At 41.1% G+C, this 26,784-nt stretch overlaps 1 protein-coding gene across 1 annotated transcript in view; it reads left to right on the top strand.

Annotated features, from left to right (window-relative positions):
- The window catches only part of LOC149443674 (uncharacterized), a 627,829-nt gene extending 611,794 nt beyond the window's left edge, over nucleotides 1-16,035 (top strand). Inside the window, 2 exon segments of the mRNA XM_089655378.1 lie at nucleotides 2,437-2,549; nucleotides 15,074-16,035. Of these exon segments, the coding sequence (XP_089511504.1) occupies nucleotides 2,437-2,549; nucleotides 15,074-15,768 (808 nt within the window). The 3' untranslated portion in view covers nucleotides 15,769-16,035.
- Nucleotides 16,036-26,784: the final 10,749 nt, after the last annotated feature.

Below are 26,784 nucleotides of genomic sequence, written 5' to 3'. Positions count from 1 at the left end.
ATCTCCAAGGGCATTTAAATTAAAGGTACAGTGTTCTGCACTAATTTAAAGGCTCTCTGAAGCCTAGAAACCCTTTTTATAAGTCATCTTCGTAGCGAAGAAATTCGCATCGAATCGAATTTCACACTGGAATTCGCCGAATCAGCCGAATCGAATTTTTGAGAAATTCGCTCATCTCTAGACTTAATCCTTGAAATATTGGTTCAGGATAGCAAGTAGGCTTCTCCAGCTGGGAAAATCAGCAATGGGAGCTTTCATATTTCTCTCAGTATGGGTTTACTTTAGGCAGTACAGTCTGGTCCAGGGCTAAACCAGGCTGTGAGTGAATAACCAAGAAGAACAGCACAATGACAATGTCATCCATGTGCTATCTCTTGGAGAAAAGATATTCACGATATTAGAGTCCTGCCCCATTTTCCTGTCAGTACAGGGGATTGCAGGAGGCTGATTTTAAAATAGATTTTAGTAGTATTATGTAAAAGTAGGTTTAAAGCACCTCCCTGAGCATGTATTTTAACCTTCCTCACACTAATTCTATTTGTGATTATTGAACCTCATAGATGTAATATTTTTTTTTTTGCATTTTATAGTGTAAAAACCCCAAAATAAACATACATACAATACATAAAACCCACCATTAAGGGTGTTCTACATCCAAATAAACATTTGGGTTACAAACACCTCTATGATACAATTGCCAAAACTTTTTCTTATCTTTTTGTGATTGTATAACAGTAGTGAAGCTGAACAGTGGGGATACATAGCCAGAATCAATTATACTGTACCACTGTATTTACTTACTAAGGATGGAAAACTACTCGCACTCAAGTCAGACTTCTATAGCTAACATATTTTTCACTCCATAAGATGCACCTAGGTTTTAGAGGCGGAAAACAGGCAAAAAAAAATATTCTGAACCAATGGACTGCAGACACAGTACAGGAAATGACCAGATACTGCAGACATACTACAGGAGATGACCAGAGACTGCGGACTGTATAGGGGATGACCAGAGACTGCGGACAGTGCAGGGGTGACCAGAGACTGCGGACAGTACAGGGATGACCAGAGACTGCGGACAGTGTAGGGGTGACCAGAAACTGCGGACAGTACAGGGATGACCAGAGACTGCGGCAGTGCAGGGGTGACCAGAGACTGCAGACAGTGCAGGGGTGACCAGAGACTGCAGACAGTACAGGAGATGACCAGAGACTGCAGACAGTGCAGGGGTGACCAGAGACTGCAGACAGTGCAGGGGTGACCAGAGACTGCAGACAGTACAGGAGATGACCAGAGACTGCAGACAGTACAGGAGATGACCAGAGACTGCAGACAGTACAGGAGATGACCAGAGACTGCAGACAGTACAGGAGATGACCAGAGACTGCAGACAGTGCAGGGGTGACCAGAGACTGTGGACAGTGCAGGGATGACCAGAGATTGCGGACAGTGCAGGGATGACCAGAGACTGCGGACAGTACAGGGTATGACTAAGAGACTGCAGACAGTGCAGGGGTGACCAGAGATTTCGGACAGTGCAGGGATGACCAGAGACTGCGGACAGTACAGGGGATGATTAAGAGACTGCAGACAGTGCAGGGGGTGACCAGAGACTGCAGACAGTACAGGGGATGACCAGAGACTGCAGACAGTACAGGGGATTACCAGAGACTGCAGACAGTACAGGGGATGACTAAGACTGCGTACCTTTGGGGAGGGAGGGGAAGCGGGTACCTGAATTTGACAGGTACCCCCTCCCACTTCCGCAGAGTTGTCCATCCTTTAGTGTGGGCACCAGGCTGACAGCCGGGTGCCCAGTGCGCATGGAAGAGAAGCGCTGCGCTTTGTGATTGGTCCGGGGTCTTCTGGGACCTGTCATGTGTCCCAGAAGACGCCGTACCATTCACAAAGTGCAGCGCTTCTCGCGCATGCGCACTGGGCACCCGGCTGTCACAGATGCTGGGGCGGGAAGACTGTGCAGCGCTGGACTGAGGAACAGGTAAGGTCCTGCAGGAAAGAACAGCTGAGCGGCCGGCCCGGTATTCTGACATGGTGGCGGAGGAAATACCGGACTGTCTGCTTTATATTCGCTTCATAAGATGCACTGACATTTCCCCCCCTTTTTGGGGGGGAAAAAAGTGCGTCTTATGGAGTGAAAAATACGGTAATTATTTTAGGTAATTATCTTTAAAATGTAATGAATACCCATGCTTAGCATTGATCTAAGTATTTCTTTACTTATATATGATTTGTTATTTATATTAACCGATTGGGAGACACACAAGTCAATGTTCTGTTCACTTGCTAATTTTTATGGCAATGAAAGTGTGAGCTATAGTATATAAATGTGTTAGTTCTTTATTGGTTTTGTGTATGCCTCTACATGCTGAATGTTTGAAAAGTTCCCTTGAGTTACCTTTGTTTTCTGTTTTCCAGCTCACAGACAGAAGTGGATAAATCATCACACTCTAGAATTTTCAACAGACCAAACAAAAGTAAAGACTTCTTGTTAATGCAGACTCGTTGGCATGTGATACCAGCGAGTAATGGTATTTTTACAGCCATACAATATATTACAATTCTGTTATCTCTGTATACATGAACAGATATTGAAATCTTTTAACATGCTATCAAAATATGGTGCAAGTGCCAAGATGTTTATTCTTATTATTGGTACTTTTGCTAATTTGTCAGGGATTCAGGGACTAGCTGTACAATGAACATAGAGGGATTATGACTACACATAGTTACATAGTTAGTCTGGCTGAAAAAAGACAAAAGTCCATCCAGTTCAAACATTAAAAAAAAAAGAAGTTATAACCCTATACCCACAGTTGATCTAGAGGAAAGCAAAAAAAAAAAAAAAAAGCATGATCCAATTTGCTCCTGCAGGGAAAAAAACTCCTTCCTGATCCCCCTAGAGGCAATCGGATATTCCCTGGATTAACTTTACCTATAAATGTTAGTATCCAGTTATATTCTGTGTATCTAAGAAAGAATCCAGGCCTTTTTTTAAAGCAATCCACTGAGCTGGCCAGAACCAACTCTTGAGGGAGTCTATTCCACGTGTTCTCAGCTCTCACTGTGAAGAAACCTTTCCGTGTTTGGAGATTACATTTCTTTTCCTCATGTATTTATACATGTTGATCATATCCCCCCTTAATCTCCTCTTCTCAAGAGAGAATAATTTCAGTTCCTCTAATATTTCCTCATAGCTGAGCTCCTCCATGCCTCTTATCAGTTTGGTTGCCCTTCTGGTGAGATGAGGTCTTACTAATGATTTGTACAGGGGTAAAATTACTCTTTCTGGAGTCTATACCTCTTTTAATACAAGAGAGGATGTTGCCATTATTATGCTTGTGATCTACTAGAACTCCCAGATCCTTCTCCACCATTGATTCCCCCAACTGTACCCCCCCTAGTATGTGTGATGCATGCATATTCTTAGCCCCCAAGTGCAGAACCTTACATTTATCAACATTAAACCTCATTTGCCACATAGTTGCCCAATTAAACAGTGCATCGAGGTCGGCTTGTAAATTGAAGACATCCTGTAAGGACGTTATTCCACTGCACAGCTTGGTGTCATCTGCAAAGACTGAAATGGGATTTTTAATCCCAGACCCTATATTCTTTATAAATATATTAAAAAGTAAGGGTCCCAACACTGAACCTTGGGGTACACCACTGATGACCCCAGACCATTCAGAGTATGAATCATTAACCACTACTCTCTGAATATGATCTTTTAGCCAGTTTTCTATCCATTTACATATGGATTTTTCCAAGCCCGTAGACTTTACCTTACACGATAGCCATGTGTGGGGAACTGTGTCAAACGCTTTTGCAAAATCCAAGTATACCATGTCCACCGCCAACCCTCTGTCCAAGGTTTTGCTCACCCCCTCTTAAAAAGAAATCAGATTTGTTTGACAACTTCTGTCTTTCATGAATCCATGCTGTCTGTTGCTTAAAATATTTTTTTCCAGCAACAATTCATCTATGTGGTCTTTTATTAAACTCTCCAGTATCTTCCCAACTATAGAAGTTAAACTAACAGGTCTGTAATTACTTGGTAAAGATTTTGACCCCTTTTTAAATATTGGCACCACATTGGCCTTACTCCAATCCAATGGTACTATACCAGTCATTAAAGAGTCCCTAAAAATTAGAAACAATGGCTTTGAAATGACAGAGCTCAATTCTTTAAGGACCCGTGGATGTATGCCATTCGGTCCAGGTGCTTTATTCACCTTTATTCTGTCTAAATATTTCTGCATCATATCAGTTATGAGCCAATGTGGATCATCTGGAGCTGTGTCAATACCATGCCTACTATGGACAAGAGCTCCCCCATGCTCCTTTGTATACACAGAGCTGAAGAAGGTATTTAATAAATTTGCCTTCTCTTTGTCCCCAGTCACACACTCTAGATTATTTTGTAAAGGGCCTACATGCTCGGACCGGACCTTTTTACTATTAATATATTTGAAGAATTTTTTGGGGGTTGGTCCTGCTATCTTTTCCAATCTGTCAATCATTTTCAATTTCTGCAGCCTTTATTTCCTTTTTGTACATTCTGTTATATTCTTTGTAATGTTTAAACAATGATAGCGTTCCTTCATTTTTATATTTAATAAAAGCTCTTTTCTTATTATCTATAGTTTTTTAACTTTGGCCGTAAGCCACATAGGTTTGATTTTTAGCCTTTTAAACTTGCTGCCCATGGGAATAAATTTTTCAGTATGTTCACATACAGACATTTTGAAGAACTCCCATTTCTGTGTTGTGTTCATTGATGTCAATATTCCTTCCTAGTCTAAATCTTGGAGAGCAGCTCTCAGTCTTGGAAAATTAGCTCTCTTAAAATTGAGCATTTTTTTTTTTTTCTCGTATGTGCTTGCTGTTTACAGCTAACAATAAATTTAATCATGTTATGGTCACTGCTACCCAGATGTTCTTTTATGTGGGCATTCGTAATAAGCTCTGCATGGTTTGAGATTACCAGGTCCAGCAGAGCATCATTCCCAGTTAGGGCCTCTATGAACTGTACCATAAAATTGTCCTGTAGTAGGTTTAAAAATGTTTGCCCTTTAACTGTTCCTGCAGTACCATTACTCCAGTCAATTTCTGGGTAGTTAAAATCCCCCATTATTATCACTGTCCCAGCCCTTGCAGCCCTTTTGATCTGTGCAAGGAGCTGAGTCTCCACCTCCTCATTAACACAGGGAGGCCTATAACAAACTCCAATGATTACCTTTGTAGTACGCACCCCCATGTGCAGTTCCACACATAATACTTCAGCCTCATCATACTCTCCATCAACTAGGTCCTCTTTCGCACTCGCTCTGAGATCACTTCTCACATAGAGACAGACACCACCACCTTTCCTATTTACTCTGTCTCTCCGAAAGAGAACATAGCCAGGAATATTAATGGAACAGTCATGTGAAGTCTTGTTCACACGTATTTTGCATATTTTTTATTTTCATACAAATGGTACCAATTCCACTGGTTGTTTGTAACACGGGAACCTTCTTATCATCTGCCATAGCCTTCCCCCCATCTTTTCCCATTCTACCCACCAATAAGTACTGACCTCTGTCTGATCTGTCTACCCCATTATAATCTAATTCTCCCTTCCCCCCTCGATCCTAGTTTAAATACTTCTCCAGCCTTCCCATAAACCTCTCCCCAGTACAGCAGACCCCCTTCCACACAGCTGTTTATCAAAATACAGTGTTCAGGATTCACTGTGGGAACTTTATCAAAATGTTAAAATTTCTGCTTGTCCTCATTGCACTTTATCTGAGAAAAATCATTTTATTTACAAACAATAACATTGGTGACAGGAATTATTTAGAATAGTACAAAATAGTAAAGTTTTCTAAAGTATAATATTCAACAACTTCCCTGCAATAAAATGAGCACAAATCAGTGAACTACTGAAAACCACATATGAAACAATGAAAGGTCTGACCTAACACATTCGGTCTAGCATAATACATACAATGTATCACGGTCATAAATGTTCAGTATCAATAAACTGGTAAGACCTGGGAAAAGTAAAAATTATAATGCCTTTTCAGATATTTCTGGATTCTCTCTCACTTCTTTTCTTAAGAAACCACATTGTTTACATAGCTCCAAAGTTCAAGATGAAATAATAAACAAAACTGAATGAGTCAAAGCAATGGCCCACCCCCCTCTCCTAACCCTACCCCATGCTCTGTTCGTATGGGTCTATATGACTATCAGGCAGATAGTCTGAAAATAATCAGCTTCTGCTGTGCTCTCTCTTTAGAAAACCAAACATTTTCAGTGAATCCTGTGTTTTGAGTGAATCTATCTGGATGAAACATAGATATGAGTTTTGAAAGTATAAAATTCTAAATAGAATAGGAAAACAATTACTCAATGTCATTATAATTTTGATTTAATAAGTGACACTGAAATAGGAGTATTCATTATGTGCTTACTGCCCTAAATCAACTGTTACAGCTAAAGTAACAACAAATGTGAAAAGTGCAGACTGTTTAAAGGATAAAAATAATATAAGTGGTGAAGCGCTCAACTTAAATAATCAAAAACTAGTGCAATATCCCCATATATAAATATCACATCCCTAGTGGTATAATGATACCCAAATGATAACTCTTAAGCTATGCAGATATACAAATAATAATAATATAATCATCTCAATGCTGAGCGCAGCTGAGGCTCTTTGTCCAGGCAGCTTTAATTGACTGCAGCAGACTAGGTGCAAGCAAGCTCTCCTGGGACACGAAGGAAGCTCTCTGGCCTGCCCTGATGCTTGAATTCGTTGTATGAGGGGAGTTATTGGAGTGTTACTTACTGCCTGGAGGAGGATCAAGGTCGGTGGAGGCAGTGGAGGAGATTAATATCTGGCAGAGATATATACATAAAAAGCTCTGTGACCCGCAAGGGTCGAATGTGGAAGGTGAGGGGGCATTTCTGCTATTGAGGGGAGTCACGTCAAGATTTTCACGAAGAGCACTATTGTAGCATGGAGTGACATTATTTGAACACTTTTCTATAATTTTGCACAGTGTGCCATCACTATTTAATTTATTGTAATTAATATTTCATGTAAATTGGTATTATTAATTGTATTTTAGTATCACTTTTGCACAGTCTAAGAGATATTAGTTGTTTATCACTATATCACCAGGGATATATTATGTATATATGAAGATATTGCACTAGTTTTTCATTCATTATTATTTATATTATTATTATTTGTATATCTGCATAGCTTAAGAGTTATCATTTGGGTATCATTATACCACTAGGGATGTGATATTTATATATGGGGATATTGCACTAGTTTTTGATTATTTAAGTTGAGCGCTTCACCACTTATATTATTTTTGTTTTACATATCTTGCGGTATAGAGAATTAGGTGATAGCAGCTAACTCACTAGGTTCTGTGGAGCGCAGGGGGATTTCTGTATATGTGTATGTTTAAAGGATAAGTTCACCTTTTAGACAAAAATAATAAATGAACTTTTTTTGCAGGTAAAAAAATGTGCATTTACTATTTTTGCCTACAGGAGCCTGGAAAACATTGCACCAGCAATCAGTAGATTACTGATGCCATGCAGGTTTCCTGCAGACCTCTCAGAATATCTGCTTGCCATATGGGATGTACGAGCAAGCAGATATTCCGACAGGAAGCTTCAATGAACTACGACTGCGTTCCACAGCACCGTGGTAATTCATTGAAAACTACAAGCCCACAGCTGCTAAGGCTGTCAGGACTTGCAGTGCATTCATTCACAGAAGTCCGTGAATTAATGATGTGGCCACACTGTTTTCAAATTTGACAGATAGTACTGGGAGACTTCTCTGTCAGAGGGAGGGGGGCGGCAGCTGCGGCTATGGGAACATATTATATGTTCCACCCTAAAAACAGGTGGAACATGTAACATGTTCCCAAAGGTGAACTTATCCTTTAAAGGCCAACTCTGGGCTAGAAGGAAAAAAAACTCTTGCAATGGAGCTCCTTTGCACTCCAAGGGTTATATCTTTTTTAAGTCTAGTTGGAGATGAGAGGGCTGCATTGTGTACCTTACCTGCTCTCTGGGTAGCTCTGGCGCTCTACTTCTCTTCCTCCAGTGCCCTCGACTGTGGGTAGTCTTTTAGCATTATTGTGTATAATGCAGAGCTATTAACCCTGCATTATATGTCAATTAGAGAGGAGTGCAACCACACTGTGAGTTTTGTTACATAGCAGTACCTACTCCCAGGGCATAATGAATATGTGTCACCGTATTAATTGTGCGGATTTTCAAATTGTTCAGATTAGTAGGAGTAAGCTAGAAATACTTGAAATACAATGTGGAAATAAATACATGATTTTACATTTTGACCATAGGTATGCTTTAAGTGGTGTTCTTCTAGTCTTTGGTTTAGTGCAGAGATCATATCAATTTCAGTGTAAGTCCAATCTGATATGACAGAATCACTGGCCCTCAGAATAATAACTCTCAGTGCCCTTGGTAACTTTGATAATAAACAATTGCTTTAACTGCCAAGTGCAGCAACATTTTCTTGGCCATGGAGAGGGTGTTGCAGTATTCTCCCCACTCAAATAAGGGGTCTAAGTGGTGTGTTGGAGCTGTACTGGAGTGTTTTAATATATCCAGCAGGCACCTTTAGTACCAACTATTCTGGGTACATCTAGATTTCCATATGACAAGGTTTCAGAGTCCACAAACCATTGCATTATTTAAGCCGGGTACACACTGATCAAAATTTGATCTGTGAATAGCCCTCTCTGTTTAGCAGATGCTGATTGTCACACCTGCTTCTCTTGAACAGTCCTGCTGGAAAACCAGTATTTGTTCAGCTGCTACAGCATTGATCAGTGTATTCTGACAGGGGAGGCATCTCAGCTGTCAGAATACAGTAACACAGTGGGAGAAATTCTTGGATCCATATCACCTGTGTGGATGCAGGAGTCTGTGAGGTTTTTTTTTGTTCACCCAGCTGACTGAACAAAAAAATACTCAGTGTGTACCTGGCTATAACAAAATGAAATTATGATTTATTAGATAACAAATATTATTTAGATCTGATGTATATTTCTTCTAAAAGGTATAATGTGTTTTATTAGCCTTCTGGACTTTTTAGGTGTGTTTTGTGTCTAATGGATTGGCCACAGCTTATTCATTAGTGTAACCGCTTTTTGGGAAAGTAACTGCAATAATGTATGAGTTATTGAATATGAATGCAAGCTGAGAGTTGGAAATGGACAAAGGTTAAGCTCCAGGTCAAAATAGGTCTGGCAGATGTGTATTTTATAAGATGCTCTTCAGAGCTTCACTTTACCTTTACTGTATTGTTGGGTCTTATCAGAAGTTCTTTGCAGACCTTGATATTGCAGGTTTATGATACCCTTGCATTCCTTCCACTGGACTGTGGTTCATAAAACGTGTTACCGTCCATGAATCAAAAAACAAAATAGTCGCATAATTGGGTAAAACCCACACCATGGGACATGTGGTTAGTTCGACAGCAAACAGGGCTTGTATCAGACTATACAGTGTAAAAATTTGTTCAAGGCAAACTTTTTGAAATACAACAAAATGGAAATAACTCGCAGTGCTCAGTAATCACAACATATATATATTATTATATATATTATATGTTGTGGTTACTGAGCACTGCAAGTTATTTCCATTTTGTTGTATTGCAAACATTTTACCTTGAATAAATAAACAATTTTTTACACTGTATAGTTTGATACAAGCCCTGTTTGCAGTCAAACTAACCACTTGTCCCATGGTGTGGGCTTTACCCAATCATGTGACTATTTTGTTTTTGGTGCTTGACTATGGTTTAGACAGCAACACTTTTTAAGTGATTGGGCAATCAGTGTTTTCTTATATTTCTCTCCAATTCTCCTTTTATTCTTAGTACACCTTCCATGAATTCCTTGGACAGACATAAGATTTGAATCTGTCCACTTTGGTACTTGCAAATTTTAGGACAAATTAGGATGATATGGTGTCCAATACTACTCCCCTATTACCTCCACATAGACTGGGGTTCATCAGACATCACTATCATCACACACAAACCTGGCTCTAATTGCTAAAATACAGATCCAGAGATTAGTGTCCTTTACTCACAATACTTATCAGAGCATGTTCCATCAATCAGCTTTTAGGATTGTTATACTTTACTGACTGACTTTACTGACTTTTAAAGAAATACTGCAAATAACTAGCTAACAATATCAAAAATACAATTTTTAGTAATTGATATAGGAAAACTATTTCTTTCATATTTCATTACATTTTTGTGACACTGCTTCAGTTCATATAAGAAATGTCATTGTTTTTCATTCTACGTTGCTTTCAGTCTGCCACAGTATGGATGCAATGCCACTGGGCAGGTCATGTTTTTATTGAGGATTTGCAGTTGCATTATGTTGTACATCAACACAAAAGTAAATAAATATGATAAATGTGGTTTAACAAATGGATGCTGCCACAAAGCAAACTATTCAGTATGTGATTTCCTCTGCAACAAATAATATGTCTTCCTAGGCAGGTTTATGCACCATCAGACACGATTGCTTTTCATTTTTAGTCTTCCTTGACATGACCTGCTATTTAAATGAACAAAGATGATATACACTGTTGCATCCTTATTTGATTATCTGTAGATAAATCCAGTTTTCCACCACTAATCTGCTGCTATATGAGCCAAATCAAATGGATGATGTAAGTGCTGAAGCATTTTCAGCTCAGAGTGTGCCTGTGGGTGTGCTTGTCCTCCAATATTTATGCTGTTTTTTTCACCTATCGGTTTATACTTGATGTCTATCTGTATAAACTTAGTTCTGTAAACACAGTTACTGCCGTAGTGTTTTTGCTGACACAGATAACACAGAAAGATTCTAAAAAATGCTGTAATTACAGTTATCCCTATAATAATTTACAAACATAAGTTTGCTCTTTTGCCAATACAAAGATTATTTACATAAAAAAGGCTTTTAGACCTCCTTTGCACATTTGGCAGAAATATGAGCTTTTGTTGAACATCACATTTAGTAGTTGTCCATTTGAGGCCCACAGTGGCCTATTTGGGTATTTGGCCAACATTTTTGGCCCTATCATATAGGTTTTCAGCACTGGCATGCAGACCAGGCCACTAAAAAGGAGAACAAAGAACAAACTGCCCAGGATGGGCAAAAGTGATTACTACTGGTAGCAGATATCATATAGGCTGAAATGTCCTGAAAAACCAACCTTAATACCAGGTATCTTAAAACATCCGTATTTATTGCTCAAATTTTGGGTAAAACTTCAGTGTGGATTCAGACATCTTACACTGTAAATTCAACATGCTAAAAAGACATGATTAGACAAAACAGACTAAACAATCATATGTGAATTAAAATATCCACATCCAGGTGCACATAGTGACGCACCAGTGAGCTCAGCAACACCAAAAGACCCGGAAGACCACGGAAAACAACTGTGGTGGATGACCAAAGAATTCTTTCCCTGGATTCTATACAGTTTAACAGCGGTCTCCATTATCTGCAATAGAGAAACCGGGGATCTGTGTCTTATATTGACTTGTCCAAAATTTTATGGGATTTATCCTTCACCAACCTGTTTGCACAGACTGCCTCACTGACCTATATAGAGCCCGGCCCCTAATGATAATCATCACTTGCAACTTCATCGTTTTGAGTGAATTCATGGTACATGTTAATTTGTTTTTTTTGGGCCCTTTGGGATCCCAGACTCATACATGAGGGTTACCTTTATTAGTACTTGCTAAATAATTAGGCAGCATGTTGCTGCGGTATGCCACTCATATATGAGTCTCTATGTGCATCCGGACGTGGATATTTTAATTCACATATGATTGTTTATTCTGTTTTGTCTATTCATGGCTTTATTATGTGTAGAATCTACAATGTAAGATGTCTGAAACCACACTGAAGTTTTACTCAAAATTTGAGCAATAAAAACTGGTGTTTTAAAATACCTGGTGTTAAGGTTGGTTTTTCAGGACATTTCAGCCTATATGATATTTGTTACAAGTAGTAACCACTTTTGCCCATCCTGGGCAGTTTGTTCTTTATGGTCATTTTTTGGTTATGGTGACAGCGCTTGAAATTAAGCAGTAAAGTGCTGATATATATTATATTTGCTTTGAAATTCTAAACTGCAAATTTCTCAGAATTTTAGGAGCTTTATTATTAATTCTTGAAAGAAGTATACATTATGAAATAAAAATGCAAACACTTACATTTTGTATCAAAACTCAAATTCAGTTGCAGAAAATCAAGTAACCTTTTTGGGAAAAAAAGAAAAACACAAATATTGCGTTTTATGATCATACAGATATACACGTTTGTAGAAGAAAATAAGAAATACCCATGAATGACCATTCCTATGTTATATGCTATGGGCAAGGGGATCCAAACACTCTCAGAGCATTGCTTATTATTTTTTGGTAAGTTCATTGGATGCACTAGTGGGGCTAGGCACAGACCCTGTGGGACTTCTGTTAACTTTAAATGTCCTTACAGCAGAGTTTGACACAGGCAGAAATACAGTAATTCTAGAGTGTATGGGTAATCCTACTAATCTCTAGATCTATGCATTCCAAATGCCATGAGGGGACCCTTTTGTAACTGCAAGAATATTCTGTAGACACAGCTATGTCTATTGTTTCTCAATGGCAATCTGTTTTTTGCAAATCCAAATCTGTTTTATAAACCTATAAAAAAAGGTTACAGTGTAAAAAACACCAAAACAAAGATGCATTGCATTGACAATTACTAGTCCTTAAATGTGGTGGCTGCATTTGTTTTTGTCTGGTATCTTTTCTCTATTTTCCCTTAGTAGTTCTGCCAGTAACACATTTCCTTGTAGGTTAACAATGCTCACTGTATTCCCTATTATTGGAAGCCATAAAAAACAATGAAGCTGGACTGCATTTATAGGAAACTCAACTGAAAGCCCAACCTCAGGATAAAAGCACACCACACACTCTAATTTGTATGGCCTTGCTTCCAAAAACCTGCCCCCCTAACACACACCCACCCACACTTTCTCATGTGCCCTCTGGAATGCCTGCTTGATCTATAACAAGCTCACCTCTGTCTATAACCTTTTTATTTCAAATTCCTTAAACCTACTTGATGTTACTGAAAAATGGCTTCAGAAATCTCCCTTGACTTTTCCAGCTGCGCTTTTCCTGGTGGCCTTCACTTGACTCACTTACCGTGAACAAATATGATGTGGGGTTGGAATCCTTCTATCTCCACAAAGCACTTTTCAAGTTCCTTTTACACCTCCCTCTCTATCTCTCTCTTCTTTTGAAGCTCACTGAATTCATCTTTTTTCTTCATTTTCTCTGATGATTGTTGTGATTTATTGGCCTCCTGGACTGGTATCATGCTTTCTTGATGACTTCGCTGCCTAGAAAGCCTCTTCTCTAAAATAGCCACTATCATTCTTGCAATGCTAAAACCCTTGTAAACAGAAAACACCATAAGTCTCAAAAGATATAGCTGTGCTCTTGAGTGAGTGTGACAAAAACAACTAGGTCCCTGCAGGACTTCGCCCGGTATACTGCTACCCTCATAAACTATAGTTTCTCCCTCTGTCTTGCCAAGCAAACATATCCTAGCATTCTCAATAACACCCTCTCATCCAAATTTTTATTATCTTTTTTCTGAGTTTACTTTGTCCCCTACTGGCACCACCCATTAACTCACTCACTGCCCAGGACACTGCCAATTTCTTCAAAGAGAGGTGCAATTCATGATAGGGTGTTTACTGCCCATTTATCTCCCCCAACTAATATACCATGTCTACCACCAGATTCAATATCTACCCCCTTTAACTATGTCACTTCAGAGGAGTTTGCTAAACCTTTCTCTGGTGCCTGCATCACTATCTGCCTCCTGGGTTCCCCCTATAACTATGATCATCCTTTTACTCCATTCTGTGCACTCTTACTAACATCTTCAATCTCTCCCTCTCTACTGAAATCTTCCCACCCCCCAAAACAAATTACTGGTAACCCCCATACTTAATAAGCCCTCACTGGAGCCCACCAATCTGAATAACCTAAGACCCATCTCATTTCTCTTGTTTACATCCAAACCTTTAAAACACCTAGTCTACAACCCTCTAAGCTGCTGCCTCACTGATAACAACTTTCTTCACCTCTGACAGTCTGGCTTTTGTCCACAACACTCCACAGAAACTGACCTCCTAAAACGTCCTTATTTTTGACTAAAATCAATTGCAACCACTCAGTACTCTTACTATTAGACTTTATTGCTGCCTTTGACACAGTTGACTACTCACTCACGCTAAAAAATCTCCAACCCCCTGGTCTCTAAGACTTTGCTCTTTCTTGGTTTTCCTCCCACCTATGTTAGCACTCCTTCACTGTCACCTGCAACTCCACTTCTTCCTCTTTTCTTCCTTTTGTTTTAGGGGTCTTCCATGGCTATCATCAATGCTGCTGCCAGACTCATCCACCTAACCAACAGCTTAATGTCCAGCATCCCTCTCTGCCAGTCCCTCCACCTGGCTTCAGATCCTCCCAACAAATAAAGTTCAAAATACCAACAATGACATACAAATACATCCACAACTCTACTTCCTACTCTCTAGCTACCTAATCCCTTCATCCCAAGCTTACCTCCAAGACCTCTTCAGAGCCTCTTACATGCTTTGGAACTCCCTACCTCAACCTGTATGGCCATCACATCTCTTCAGGAAAGTCTAACCCACCTCTATTTAACTACTAGATATTTACTGTCTCAATCTGCTCATCCCTCGCAGGCATTACCTCTTTTATCTCTTTCCTTTTACATTTAGATTGTAAGACTCCTTACCTTACCTTGAATTGTAATGTAACTGTACTGTCTCCCTTTACTTTGGAAGGCACCCTGCAACTTGCTACTATTTCATAAATTATGAATAATAATAATAATCATCATAACAATAATTAATATGTCATTTTACATTAATTTACTTACAACCTCTGTTTTAATTGCAGATATTGAAAACTTTTCATCAAACGATGTAATTGCTGACAGTTTACTCATGGAGTCAGCAAATGGCTCTGCATCACTTCAGCAAAATGCAACATTGGATACAGTTAACGAGATCACAGTTTCTGGTAACAATTTAGTATCAAATCTGGATTCTGATAAGTTCAAGAGAGAAACTGTAAACAATGGACATCAGCTGCCATTTATACCTGATGAAGACGAAGATGGCAATGAAATAAGAGAAAACTTGGCAGAGGGAAATGGTTTCCTTGAGTTTCAGTTTGATGGAGCTGCAGAGACAGTAAATGAGCCATCCATTAGAGAACACTTAATAGAGCACACAAGGAATACTGATTATGAACTTACCGATAATGAGCAAGACCATGAAGAGAACAATGGCAACTTTGATGAGTCCAACAATCAAGATTACAAAGAAGGTTTGGATACAAAGTGGCAAGACAACTTTAACAAAAGTCTGCAGGACGATAATGAATATCAAGCAGGTGAATATCAAACTGTCTTTAATAATGAACAGTACAATGAGAAAAATAATGAACAAGACTTTAATTACAACAGTAGTACACCTGATAATGCAACTGATGAAAATGGTGTCAGCACTAGAGGGCCTAATGTTCAACCCTTTGAAAGATCTGAAATCCTCAATGCTGATACAGAAGGCCTGCATGAGGCTGAGCAGTGAAAAATATCACAGGACTTTACAGTCATGTCGGATGCAAGATGATCCTGGCCATAATGACTTTTTGCTAAGCTCAAAGTTTAATCAAAAATATAAATGAGACAAAATGATGATTTATTTTCACAATTTTGTTGTAATAAATATCAATACATAAATATTTGTGTATTTACTAAGGGCTTTACTAACTGGTTGAAGTACAAAGGGTCCTAGTTATAAAACATTATAAAAAAATCACAAAGAAAATGTAATAAAGAATTTGCAGAAAAAGTCCTTTGAAGGGTAACTCTGTGTTTGTGGAAAAAAAATATAGCAAATATATAAAAATATATAAAAAATATGACGGGGGAGAGATGCAGCATCAGACTGATGCAGCAACCACCTAGGTAAGTATGATTTCTAAAAAAACAAACAAAAAAACCCCTTTAACTTAACTATTAATCTATATGGACAGGAGGTTGAACAGGTGTGCATTTTATTATGTATGTGTGAGCCCCTCCCACATTCACCAAAATTATTTTCAGTAATGATCAAATTAAATGTCATGCAACAAAATAAAAACTATTACAGAAATAGATCCTTCTTTACTAGTGGCCAGTGGCAGTAAAATGAAAGCGGTATTAAACCCAAATACAAAAATGTATTAAACTGCAGCTTACCAATTCTCATATGTGGTAGCTGCATTCCCTTTAATTTTGTAGCCTTTTTTATCTATATTCTCACCTGGTAATCCTACCAGTAAGCCATGGATGTCCTCCCAGAACCACACCCCCCCCCCCACACTCCCCCAAGTGGACCAGAGGAGAAGGAGAGGCAAGCAGAGGAGATAACGCAGAAAGCGCTTTTTGACCTTCTTATAGTTATAAGAGGTTGTATAGAATCTGCTCAGTGGCGTCCACTGGGGGTGGAAGGTGGAGGTGATCATGGCCACAGGTTTGGGTGAAGTATTGGAAGAGAGCACTTTTGTAACAGCACTACAAGCACTTTTGACAACAAATTTAGAGGAACACTGAGGAAACCAAAATGGAGATTATTTACTGGATGGACTTTATTGAGTTGGGTAATTGCACATTAATTTAATGATTTAACACTTTGTTCTATTTTAGCACTTTATATTGCACATTGATATTTTTGCACTTCTAGCACTTTATAGTGGACAGTGCAATATAGCATATGTTTATCACTTCAATTTTTTATTGGATTATACATGTTTGATATGGCTGAAAAATTATAGCTCAGTACCAGTTTTGTAATATAATTTTCTGTTACTATTGTCCATGTGGACATCAGGTGGTGCTTAGCGGCTGTATTATAACAACAAAGACATCATCCATTAGTGCATAGTCTGGTGATCTAACAAAATCCTTGTTGCTTACGATTTCTGATGTCAGAAAGAAGGGGAAGGAACGAAAATTCCTCCCTCCCTTCACAGTGCATCAGATGCAACAGGTGGCAAAGGAGCTAGCTGCTGAAATTAAGATTTTTCTCTCCCTTCCCTCCAATAGCAGCCTGTTGTGGGCAGAAGATAGTTTGTGCTCTCTGGGATGCACCTCTGTCTTACCGATGCACCATTAGGGAATGATGGCAGACTGTCCTTTATGTTTCAACTTGTTATGTGACATGTTACAAGATCAGGAAACAGACTGTCCTTCTTTATGTTTTAACTTGTTATGTGACATGTTACAAGATCAGGAAAAATGGAAGCTGCCCCCATTCCCAGCAGCAGCTGTGCTGAGAACGAGGTTTGAAATGGGAATATGCAGATGGTGGGGGACATCTCAGCCCTAGACCTTCCCTTTTAATCTCAGAACCCCCCAAAAGCCTCTTAGCCTCTCCTCGTTGAGTCTTTAGCCTTCCCAGCTCCCTCAAAGCCCAACCAGATCAGTGTTGCTCAATTGGTGCATCCCCCCTCCATCTGGGGAGCACACTTCATTGTTTTGTTCCTCCAAGTGAGGGAATCCCTGGTTGTCATCAGGATCACCAGAACCAGTGCCTTCATTGGAAGATTTCCTCTCTATACCTGTTTTGGTGACAACCCAAAATGTGAGATTTGCTTTTACTTTCACTTTCAGTTATAATGGTAAATGGTACAAATAAAGAGAATTAATCTCCCTAATGGGGATATAGACAGCAATGAAAACTTGACAGGTGTTCTAATCCCTATGTCCAAAACATGTGCTTTTAGTTATACTTTAAGGTTGCAAAGATCCCTAGTTGGGGGGAGAGGACAAAGAGGAGAGATAAAGGCTGAAGCTTTAAGTTCATCTCCATCCAATACTCCACCAGCTGAAGTTAGCATCCTTCCTAATAGATTGTTGGGTGTCAGTATTAGGAAGGTCCAGTGTATTCCATTAGGAGAAGACCAGTGCAAGCACATGCACATGTGTCACGCACCTGACTGGAGGCTGAGGTGAAGAGACGTCTCCCTTTACTGCTGAGTGCAAAGCACCCCTGAAGGTAGTAACAGAAGGTGCAGTGCCCAAAGAAGCATGGATTGCCAATGGTATGGATGCTTGGTGATGCCTCATGAGACTATACCCGTGAGTGGACCAGATGCAGGAGGAGGTCCTCCAGAGGACCAGTGGATCCAGGAGGATGAGGAGAGCAGAAAGCAAAGTCAGCAGCCAGAGCCAGGATCATACACAGAGCATCAGACAGGAGCAAAGTCAGGATCAAGCCGGGATCATACACCGAGAAACATACACAGATGATCGATCAGGAGTAAGCAGGAGCAGATCTGAGAGACAAGTCGAGGTAGGGAGCCAGGAGGAGAGCCAAAGCAGGTCAGGGTCAAGCCGGGTCGGTAACAGATGATCAGCAGGAGAATACACACAGAAACACGGGAACAGGGGGGCTGACGGTAATCCAGTAATTATTGTGAGGAACTGCAGTCCTTATAAAGGCCACTGAGTATCAGCAATTCTCATGCCCTGCTTGTGCCGGTGCGCTTTCACGCACAAAGATGCACGATTACATGCCGTGCGCCTATGCGCATGCACATATTTTTGCCATATTGGGCATTGGTGAATTTGCCAGGGCTACCTCATCTTTCCCCTGGCAAACATATTTCTGAGTATACTTACTACTAGTCGTGCATAAAAGATCAGAGCGCTCGTGGCGAATGCCCAGAATAAAAAAGAGTAATGTTCATAACCAGCAGACAATATAAAACAGTTTAATGGAGCAATAAAAGCAAGAATCAACATAGGGATGTATCCATGAATGGATATCATACAAGGATCAGTGCAAACCATAGACTGAAGGAATGATGGGAGCGGCTTACTGTGTTTTAGGCATGGCAATGGAGAGCCTGGATTGTGAGCTCATTAGGTGGAAGGTGAAAGAGCCACAATGGATGGTATACAAGTGACCAAGGTCAGCGGTCTGAGAGAGACCCCACATGAGGGATGAGAGGAGCAGGATGGACCTCCTCGGTTGCCGGAGATTGCACACTGGAAGTGATGTCACGGCACACTGGAAGTGACCTCAGTGGAACACAAGGAAGCCAGGAAGAACCATCAGAAATCCTCAGTAGGAAGGAGACCAATTTCAACAAGTCCCAGTTACCACGATGACGTATTTCGCACAATATAGTGCTTTGTCACAGTCAATTGGTAACCGGGATAAGGAGGAATATATATTTCACTAGTAAAGGCCCCAGGGAAGGAGGGACTGGAAATTTAAAGGCACAAGTACCTAATTAATAACAATGTAAGCCAGTCCCAAAAGCCTCATGCAAGATACCTATTGTTATAATATGAAATAAACAAAAAAACACAATAAAAAGAGTTACATCTCTAGAAAGCACTATTATATACCACTATTAAAAAATATTAATGAAAATAATAATCATAATCATGGTCAAATCTAATTTAAAAAATAATTATATAATAACAATGCAAATACTTATATTAAAAAGGGGGGACAAGGAAAATAAAAAGAGAAAGAGGGGAGGGGGAAAAGCAGAATAAACCCTGGCCCCTCACTCACCCACTAGGCACTCTCCTACACCCACAAACCGCCGCAACCCCCTCAACCTTATACCTGTCCCCCTCCTCCCCGCATCCACCCCTCCACTCTCGGTTGCACTGCTGAACGCCCAATCAATTTGCAACAAGCTCACCGCCATCCATGACCTCTTTATCTTCCACTCCCTCAACCTCCTAGCAGTCACCGAAACCTGGATCCAAGCCACTGACTCTACCTCCCCTGCGGCACTCTCCTATGGTCCCATTCACCCAGACCGAGCGGCCGTAGAGGTGGTGGGGTCGGCATGCTCATGTCACCGCTGAGCACCTTCCAGGTCCTCCCAAACCCCCCCTCTCTATCCTTCTCCTCCTTCGAGGCCCACTGCATCCGTCTCTTCTCCCCCACCCCTCTGAGGATTGCAGTAATCTATCGGCCTCCTGGACCCGTATTCCGCTTCCTTGATGACTTTTCCACCTGGCTACCCTTCTTCCTCTCCTCTGAGCTACCCACCATCATCCTTGGAGACTTCAATATCCCTATCAATGTCAACAACCCGGCTACATCCCAACTTCTCCACTTAACCTCTTCTTTTTCACTGACTCAGTGCACACAGTCCTTCACCCACTCCGCCAGGAACACCCTGGGCCTCGTTTTCTCCCATCTCTGCACCCTCCACGACCTCACAAACACCCCTTTCCCTCTCTCTGACCACAACCTCATTACGTTCTCCATCTCCCCGTCCTCTAACACCCCCCCCCCAAACCTCAAACCATCACCAGACGTAACCTCTGCAACCTGAACCCAGCCCCTCTCCACTCTGCAGCTGACTGTCTGTACGACAGTATCCTCCCACTGTCATGCCCTGACCTGGCCACTACTGCGTACAATGACTCGCTATCAGCTGCCCTAGACTCCTTAGCACCCTGACCATACGTAGCATTAGACCCCGACTGCTTCAACCCTGGCAGAATGACCACACTAAAAATCTTAAACGACGCAGTCGTGCGCTGGAGCGATTATGGCGTAAAACCAGATCCCCTCGAGCTTACTCCCTCTACAAATTCGCCTTTCTCACCTACACCTCCTCCCTCCATGCCGCCAAACAAGCCTACTCCATTACCCTCATCAACATTCTCTCCACCTGTCCTCGCCGGCTCTTCTCCACTTTCAACTCCCTACTCTCTCCATCCTCACCCAGTACCTCACTCACCGCCCACAAGATTGCCAATCACTTCCAAAACAAGATTGATGCAATCTGTAAGGACATCGCCAATGCTCAACCTACCTCCCCACCTAGCCTCCCTCCCACTATAACCCCATCAACTCTCCCCTCCTCTGACCTCGCAACCGCCCTGCCCCCACCACACCTAACATCCCGCACACCTTATCCTCCCCAACACTCCGCTCCTTCAGCACTGTACCACTGAGGAGGTCAGTAAGGTCTTCTCAGAAGCCCACCTCACCACTTGCCCCCTTGACCCTGTCTCCACAGAACTCCTCCGGTCACCCTCCTCCTCCATCCTACGTTCCCTCACCCACATCTTCAATCTCTCCCTCTCCACTGGCACATTCCCCTCCCTCCTAAAGCACATGCACATCACTCCCATACTCAAAAAACTCTACCTGGACCTCATCGTCCTGAACAACCTTAGACCCATCTCCCTGCTGCCATTTACTTCCAAGCTCCTTGAACGCTTGGTCTACAATCGCCTAAGTGCCCACCTCACTGACAACAACCTTCTCGATCCACTACAGTCTGGCTTCCGTCCCCTACACTCCACCGAAACCGCCCTACTCAAAATCACTAATGACCTGCTAACCGCCAAAGCTAATGGCCACTACTCAGTCCTCTTACTCCTCGACCTTTCCGCAGCCTTCGACACAGTTGACCACCCCCTCCTCCTTAATAAACTACACTCCTTTGGCATCAGAGACTCCACTCTCTCCTGGCTCTCCTCCTATCTATCCCATCGCTCCTTCAGCGTTAACTATAACGCCACCACCTCCCCCTCTCTCTCTCTCTCTGTTGGGGTCCCCCAAGGCTCTGTCCTCGGGCCCCTTCTCTTCTCCATCTACACCTCCTCCCACAGCAAACTGATACACTCCCACGGCTTCAACTACCACCTCTACACCGATGACACGAAAATTTACCTCTTGACCCCTCACCTCACCCCCTCAGTCTCCGCCCGTATCGCCCACCTACTGAACGACATATCAGACTGGATGTCGCTCCATTTCCTCAAATTGAACCTTTCCAAAACTGAGCTCCTAATTTTCCCCCCAGCCCGTGCCCCCCACCCCACCCTCTCCATCATGACCAACAACGCCACCATCAGTCCCACCCCGCAAGCCAAAGTCCTAGGTGTCACTCTTGACTCAAACCTGTCCTTCCAACCCCATGTCTAATCGTTGGCAAACTCATGCAGGCTCCATCTCCGCAAGATCTCCAAAATACGTATGTTCCTAACCCCAGACTCTACTAAACAACTCGTTCACTCCCTTATTATCTCACTACTCGACTACTGCAACTCCCTCCTCACCGGCCTACCTCATCACACACTATCCCTGCTTCAGTCTATCCTGAACTCAGCGGCCAGACTCATCCACCTTACTAACCGCTCCGCTTCTGCCACCCCCTTCTGCCATTCCCTCCACTGGCTCCCAATTGCCCAACGCATTAAATTCAAACTACTAACACAGACATACAAAGCCATTAATAACGTTGCCCCAAACTACCTCACCGACCTGATACCCAAATACCACCCTACCCGTAATCTTCGCTCCTCACAAGACCTCCTACTTTCTAGCTCCCTGGTCTCCACCTCCCACGCCCGACTGCAGGACCTCTCCAGGATGTCCCCCATCCTCTGGAACTCTCTACCCCAATCCATCAGACTGTCACCTTCCCTCCTCACCTTTAGGTGCACCCTGAAAACCCATCTCTTTGGGGAAGCTACCCCACCTTCACCTAATTGCTGATCTACACTCTACACTCCTCCTACTACTCCACCCCCCACAGCCACTTCCTCTTGTACCACTATCCCTTCCCTCCTAGATTGTAAGCTTGAAAGAGTAGGGCCCTCGGACCCCTCGTGTTTTGTCTTGTTACTGTATTGTCTCATGTACTGTCCCCCACTATAATGTACAGTGCTGAGCAAACCTTTTGGCGCTATATAAATGTATAATAATAATAATATTTATTATGGATACACTCCGCAAGGCTAATGTCACAACTGTTGTGTTACAATATACATTGTATCTCTGGGTCCTCATTTAATCCATCAGGTGTCATAGTACCTAATTTGATAATCCAGAAGGTTTCTCTTCTTCAAAGGAGGGAATATCTTTCATTCTGGGTTGATGATCTATCATTGATACATTCTATTGCCAGTTCTATTGAAGTTTTTATTATGATGTTGAAGAAAATGATGAGGAACACCATGTTGATCATTACCATCTGTGATGAGTCAGCGATGCTCACCAATCTGTTTACGCAATGTGCGTTTGGTACAACCAAGATATAACAGTTTGAAAGGACAACATAAGACATAAATCACGTATTCAGAACAGGTGATGAATTGTCTAATTTTAAATTGATTACCTTTGTTATCCTCAAAATTAGATTGTCCATGTGGTATGGACTTACAGGTTAAGCATCCCTTCTTACGACATTGGAAGATGCCTACTCTGTTGTCAAAAAAGCAACATATATGAGAAAATGTGGCCAATTTTTTGTGAGATCTTAATTTGCTGGGGGCTAAGATATTTTTTAATGTGTGTGCACGTTTAAAAGTGATCGTAGGGTTGGATGATAATAAAGGGCCTAATTTGGGATCTAGTTTGAGGATATGCCAGTGTTTTTGGAAAATACCTGAAATGGATTTAAACTTGTTATTAAAGCCAGTGATAAATCTAACAGAATTATCAGAAGATGATTTTTCTTTTTTATGAGGAATTGAATGCTTGGCTCATGCTTCTAAGATTAATTCATCTGGATATCCTTTTTCGAAGAATTTTTTTATCAAGGTGTCACTGTGTGTAAACTAATCTAGTCTTGAGCAATTGCGCCTAAGATGATGAAACTGATCATCGGGAATGCTGTCTCGTCAGGCAGGGTGATGGCAGCTAGTGTAGTGCAGGTAGGAATTACCTGCTGTAGGTTTTCAATAGTTGCTAGTAATTATCTTATTATCATCATGTGTGAGTTCAAGATCCACAAACACTAATTTATCTGGGTCACAGACAGAGGTGAAAGTAAGCCCTAAGGAATTGTGATTGCAATGGGATACAAAGGAGGAGAAATCATCTGGAGAGGCACACCATATGATGATAATGTCATCAATATACCTACTGTAAAAAGTTAGGTATTTGGCAAAGGGGTTGTTATTCCAGACATACAACTCTTCCCAGTAACCCATAGTAATATTTGCATAAACAAGAGCAAAATTAGCACCCATGACAGTGCCGTTAATTTGCAGATAAAAATCATCAACAAACAAGAAATAATTGTGTTCCAAGCAAAATCTCATGCTATCAACTAGGAACTGAGCTTGCTTGGAAATCATAAGAGGATCCTTGGACAGAAAAGTACATAGCGCTGTCAATCCAACAGAGTGATGTATGGATGTATAAAGTGACACTACATCCAGTGACGCCCAATAGTAATCTTTCTCCCAGGAGTACGGTTTGAGTAATTCGATAACATGTCCTGAGTCGCAGATATAAGAGGGTAATTGGGTCACGATAGGTTGAAGAAAATTATCAATATATTGAGACAATCCACTGAGCAGACTGTTGGTGCTGGCCACTATCGGTCAGCCTGGAGGATTGACCAAACATTTATGTAACTTTGGGAGGTGGTAGAAGTATGGAGTACAAACTGTTGAATGTTGGTCGTACCAAATGCACATTGCGTAAACAGATTGGTGAGCATCGCCGACTCATCGCAGATGGTAACAATCAACATAGTGTTCCTCGTCATTTTCTTCAACATCATAATAAAAACTTCAAGAATATGGATGTCCTGGCAAAAGAATGTATCAATGATAGATCATTAACCCAGAATGAAAATATTCCCTCCTTTGAAGGAGAGAAACCTTCTGGATTATCAAATTAGGTACTCTGACACCTGACGGATTCAATGAGGACCCTGAGATACACTGTATATTGTAACACAACAGTTGTGACAGTAGCCTTGCGGAGTGTGTCCATGATAATCTATTCTGCTTTTCCCCCTCCCCTCTTTCTCTTTTTTTTTTTCCTCGTCCCCCCTTTTTAATATAAGTATTTGCAATTGTTATTATATAATTATTGTTTAAATTAGATATGACCATGATTATTATTTTCATTAATATTTTTAATAGTGGTATATACTAGTGCTTTCTAGAGATGTAACTCTTTTTATTGTGTTTTTTTGTTTATTTCATATTATAACAATAGGTATCTTGCATGAGGCTTGTGGGACTGGCTTACATTGTTATTAATTAGGTACTTGTGCCTTTAAATTTCCAGTCCCTCCTTCCCTGGGGCCTTTACTAGTGAAATATATATTCCTCCTTATCCCGGTTACCAATGGTCTGTGACAAAGCACTATATCGTGCGAAATACGCCATCATGGTAACTGGGACTTGTTGAGATTGGTCTCCTTCCTACTGAGGATTTCTGATGGTTCTTCCTGGCTTCCTTGTGTTCCACTGAGGTCACTTCCTGTGTGCCATGACATCACTTCTGGTGTGCAATCTCTGGCAACCGAGGAGGTCCATCCTGCTCCTCTCATCCCTCCTGTGGGGTCTCTCTCAGACCGCTGACCTTGGTCACTTGTATACCATCCATTGTGGCTCTTTCACCTTTCACCTATTGAGCTCACAATCCAGGCTCTCCATTGCCATGCCTACAACACAGTAAGCCGCTCCCATCATTCCTTCAGTCTATGGTTTGCACTGATCCTTGTATGAGATCCCTTCATGGATACATCCTTATGTTGATTCTTGCTTTTTATTGCTCCATTAAACTGTTTTATATTGTCTGCTGGTTATTTATTTATTTCAGATACTTATATAGCGCCGTCAATTTACACAGCGCTTTACATATATGAACATTACTGTTTTTTATTCTGGACATTTGCCACAAGTGCTCTGATCTTTTATGCTTTTCTTTTGACTACATACTCCCTATGGTCATTGGAGCAGCTGTGGGATTGCCTTCCTTTTTTTCACTCTTGTTTACCTGGTGCTGGTTGAGGGCATTAGCGCATAGTCGTTTGTTTTTGTTACTACTAGTTGTGTTTTAGCATGCATGCACGGATATATTAGTGTGCACACTTGGCACTGGTTCTGGTGCCAAACAGCCTTTTTAGGCTAGAATGTGACATTGTACACAGACATATGATGACTTCCTTTAATTATAGGGTCAAAGTTTTTGGGGAAACGTGCTTTACGAGCATGCTGTGAAGGAACACTGTGGTATGGTATCCATAAATGGGAAGATGTGCACTTTATTGTCATTAAAGGAAGATATATCCCAAGCTATTCATTTCACTATGGATGGTGGACTTATGTGCAGATCTTTTATGAACTTTTTTAAATTATTTATGTTGATTGATTATTTACCAATTGTTAACTGACCATGGCCTGTCTCCTGACACTGCCTAAACCTTATGTTTCTGTAACTTTTTGTCTTGCTGTTGTTGACCTTGCTCTGTGTCCTTATGTTGTCCCTGCCTTCTATTTCTGTTCTTCATTTCCTGGCTGACTATTTTTCGGTCTTTTTTTCTATCTACTGATGGGTGCTAAAATGTTTCTGTCACTGGTCCATGGTCATCTCTGCCTCACACCCAACAATTGGCACTTTCCGCAACATCAGCCTTTGTGCCACTTTGTGCCCTCACATCTCTTGTCATAACTTCAAGGGGTGTTGGACAAAATGTGCTCAGAAAAGCCTCCTCTTCAACTCAGTCTCCACCTGGTATGTAACAGATATCAATTCAAGGGGGCATATCAAATCAGTAATAAAATCTCTGTGTGTGTTTGGGACTACAAATACAAATATATAGAC

This window comes from Staurois parvus, unplaced genomic scaffold (genome assembly GCF_062004578.1).
Source record: "Staurois parvus isolate SC_StPar_1 unplaced genomic scaffold, SC_StPar_1.0 ptg000839l, whole genome shotgun sequence".
NCBI classification, from domain to species: domain Eukaryota; kingdom Metazoa; phylum Chordata; class Amphibia; order Anura; family Ranidae; genus Staurois; species Staurois parvus.
This window is presented reverse-complemented; position numbering and strand designations above follow the sequence as displayed.